At 34.6% G+C, this 3339-nt stretch overlaps 1 protein-coding gene across 3 annotated transcripts in view; it reads left to right on the forward strand.

Moving 5' to 3' along the window:
- LOC109960871 (HMG box-containing protein 1-like) overlaps positions 1–3339 on the forward strand; it is a 20105-nt gene that overhangs the window by 8471 nt on the left and 8295 nt on the right. For all 3 annotated transcript variants that reach the window (XM_020601286.1, XM_020601288.1, XM_020601285.1), the window contains 2 exons: positions 662–769; positions 861–1048. In XM_020601286.1, the coding sequence (XP_020456942.1) occupies positions 667–769; positions 861–1048 (291 nt within the window). In that variant the 5' untranslated portion in view covers positions 662–666. The remainder of the gene's footprint in view (positions 1–661; positions 770–860; positions 1049–3339) is intronic.

Raw genomic sequence — 3339 nt, forward strand, 5'->3', positions numbered from 1 at the left:
AATTTAAGTGCGGACATAAAAAATAGTAATAGAATTGATGAGTTTAAACATAAATATAAAGGTATGTGTCAATCAAGATATATGCAAGAACAGGCTTAATGATTAATTAGATGGAATATTGTGGGTGTGGTGTATGAATGTTAACACTCTGTAATAATTCTTTAATATATTACTTGTGTGGTGTAGAAGATAAGTATTTAAGAATGTAATTATGTACGAATGTTAACACTCTGTTATAATTCTTTAGTATATTACTTGTGTGGTGTAGAAGAGAATTATCTATGTTGAGATACTGCTTGCAAACCAGTGATGGTAAGATGATGTCAGGGGGTAGGACTGGATAAGTCTGATTTCTTCCTACTCCATTCAAGCATGTACTAGGTATAAGCAAATTGATATTGGATTAGCATTTGTTTGATATGTGAAAAATTATGTGTGTTGATATATCAACTGTCTTTACATGCTTGAAAGAATAAATAAATCAAATCAAATCAAAAATAATATAAAATGTCTTTTTCCTGTTAGTAAATCAATGTCAACATCTAATATAACTAAAATCTGACTTGTTTAAAAACTAAATGCAGTTAAATAAAATTCAACCTGGAATTTTGAACAAGTTAAGTATGCTTCCTACGCCACGTTTGTCTGTTTTCACCTTTAGGAGTGATGATGGATGCCAATGGTGACCAATCATACAGCCTGCTTCACTGTGATGAGCACTTCCTCTTCTCACCTGGTTTCCCCACCAGTGACAGTTACATAGAATATGGTACAGAAGCCATGAGCATACACCAAGTTTAACGCTGTTATAGAAGATTCCATTTCTGAACTAAACATTTTGGTCTTTGTTTTTCTCCTAGATGACCTGCCAGATCTACAGGAGGTTCAGGAGGAGTTAGAGTCAGCAGTGCCACCTGTCTACCAGGTGGAGATGGGTGTGTCACATACAAACACAGAACCACACACCCCACAGCCTCCTGACACACAATGGCTGACACAGCTGGCTTACATTGCCACCGGACCTGATACAGGAGGCTCCTCACAGCAGGTAGGTACACTGTGTGCACAAGCTATGAACTGAACATGAATCTTATGGATGAAAGGTGTGAATATTAAATCAATTTTAGTTTTTAAACTGTTACCAAAAAGCATTTTCATAAATTTAAATGTTTTCAATTCATTTTTTATTCTGCTCATTCATTTTGTATCTAATCCTAGCATTTGTATTGTTTAGTGTTTTTGTTTTACTGTTAAGCATGTTGTAACAAAAATTGGTATATAAATGAAGTTAATACAGAATGTATAGTTGTAACATGTCTTCCCAACCTTAATACAGGTCCTAAAGTATAAAAATTACAGGTATTTTAGAATTATCGAGGGCAAGAGTCCAAAGCCCCACAGTGCAATTCCATCCCACCTTAAAGAAGTAACAAGCCATTAGTTATTGCCTGTAAAATATTTGGTAACCCTTTAATTTCTAGGCAATTAACTACATAGTATTATGGAGATATTGCTATGAAATAGCCAGGAAGAATTATGTAATGAGTAGTTGTTTATGAATGACCAGAAATTACTGGGAAGTATTGTGTAAAATTAAAACAGAATAAAGAGGTTTGGCCAGTAATTCTGTTGTATTTTATTGTTATAATAACAGGTACAGTCCAGGCAGCATGTCCTTGCTGTTGTCACTCAGTATAAACACAAAGCCATTGTTCTGGTGATATAGCCAAGTATTATAGGTTGTTATCGTTTTATTACATGCCATCTTGTACATTATCATACATAAATAACCTGTATATTTCAGTATGAGTGCACACTACACTTTACAGGCAGTAGAAAGGTAACTACGGTGATGTTTCATAGTACTTATCTTGTCATTGAGTAATATTTTGAAAATATGTACAAATTTCATAGAAATGAGTCACTGGATAGTACATATAATGTTATTTATTTCACTATGTTGCACTATCCATATGATTCGCGCAATGCTAAGTAAGAGATGACCAGTGAAATTTCTAGCATTTACTGCCTCTAGCATTTACTATTTCTTGTTGATAAACAACGATTAGGGTGGCTATCACAACTCTTGGCTTATTCAAAGGTAAATCCCTGGAAATTGCTGATATTGGTTACCGAAGGTACTTGCCTATATCACTGGAACTCTAGCTTTATGTTTTTTTGAGTGACAACAGTGAGGACACACTGCCTGTCAAAAGCCAAATATTTAGTAGGCTAACAAAGTAATGTCTGCAGAAGCAACCAATACCCCTTGTGGCCACATACCTTATATTATAACAATAACTTGCAACAGAATTACTGGCCAAACCTCTTTATTCTGCTTTAATTTTAGGTGGTATTTCTCAGTAATTTCTGGTTATTCATAAACATCTACCCTCATTACGTCCATTTTTCCTACGTATTTCCTATCAGTTTCTTCATATTACTACATAGTAATAGTCTGTAAATTAAAGGGTTACCAAATATTCTTTTTCTGCGTTTTTATAATTAAAGTGTTTTCTACACTATGCTATTTTAAAACAGGCCACCAAATAACAGAAAAATGATTTTGGTGAAGTACAAACGTCCTTTGTTTTTTGGCTTTGACAATTAAATTTCAGAATTTTGACTGAAGAAGGCCTCAACACTCAACACATTTATTTTTCTCATTAATTGCAGAATGTAAATCATTCATTAGGTCACTGAAACCACCAAATTTCCAAGACAATACACTGGACCTGACCTCGGTGTGGGCAGTACTGCTGTAGCTACTGTACATGCTCTGCTTTAAGCACATTAAAATTACAGTTAATATTCACAAGTATGACATGATGCAGCAAGGCATCCAAGGTTAAAACAATAGCAATGAAATATATATACAGTATATGAAATATTAAGCACTATTAACATGGACTGTAAGCTTTAATTTTAGAAGAACATCACTTGTCATACTGCATCAACCCTGTAAATTCAGGAAAATTTAACTGACAAATCATTTTCAGCTCATCTTCAGTCAGCATCTTGAGCACCAGCAGTGATCTAGATTCCTATGCTCGGCCTCCTCCTAGCCTCCCCAGCACAACCTTGTCACCCCTCCAAAGTCATGGCAGGGAGTATCGGCACAGCAGGGTAGAGCTACTGTTTACCTGCTTCCTTTTTTTGTTTTATCATCACTTATTGTATTTATAGAGAAGACGATCTGGATAAAGCTTATGAGCAATTTTTAGTTATATTCAAAGCGCTGTATGATAAAAACTGCCCAAATAAATTGATTAAAATAAAGAACAATCTGGAGGCAAAACCATGGATGACAAAGGGGCTATTAAATGCATGTAAAAAAAA

Source organism: Monopterus albus, unplaced genomic scaffold (genome assembly GCF_001952655.1).
Source record: "Monopterus albus unplaced genomic scaffold, M_albus_1.0 scaffold51.1, whole genome shotgun sequence".
Lineage (NCBI taxonomy): Eukaryota > Metazoa > Chordata > Actinopteri > Synbranchiformes > Synbranchidae > Monopterus > Monopterus albus.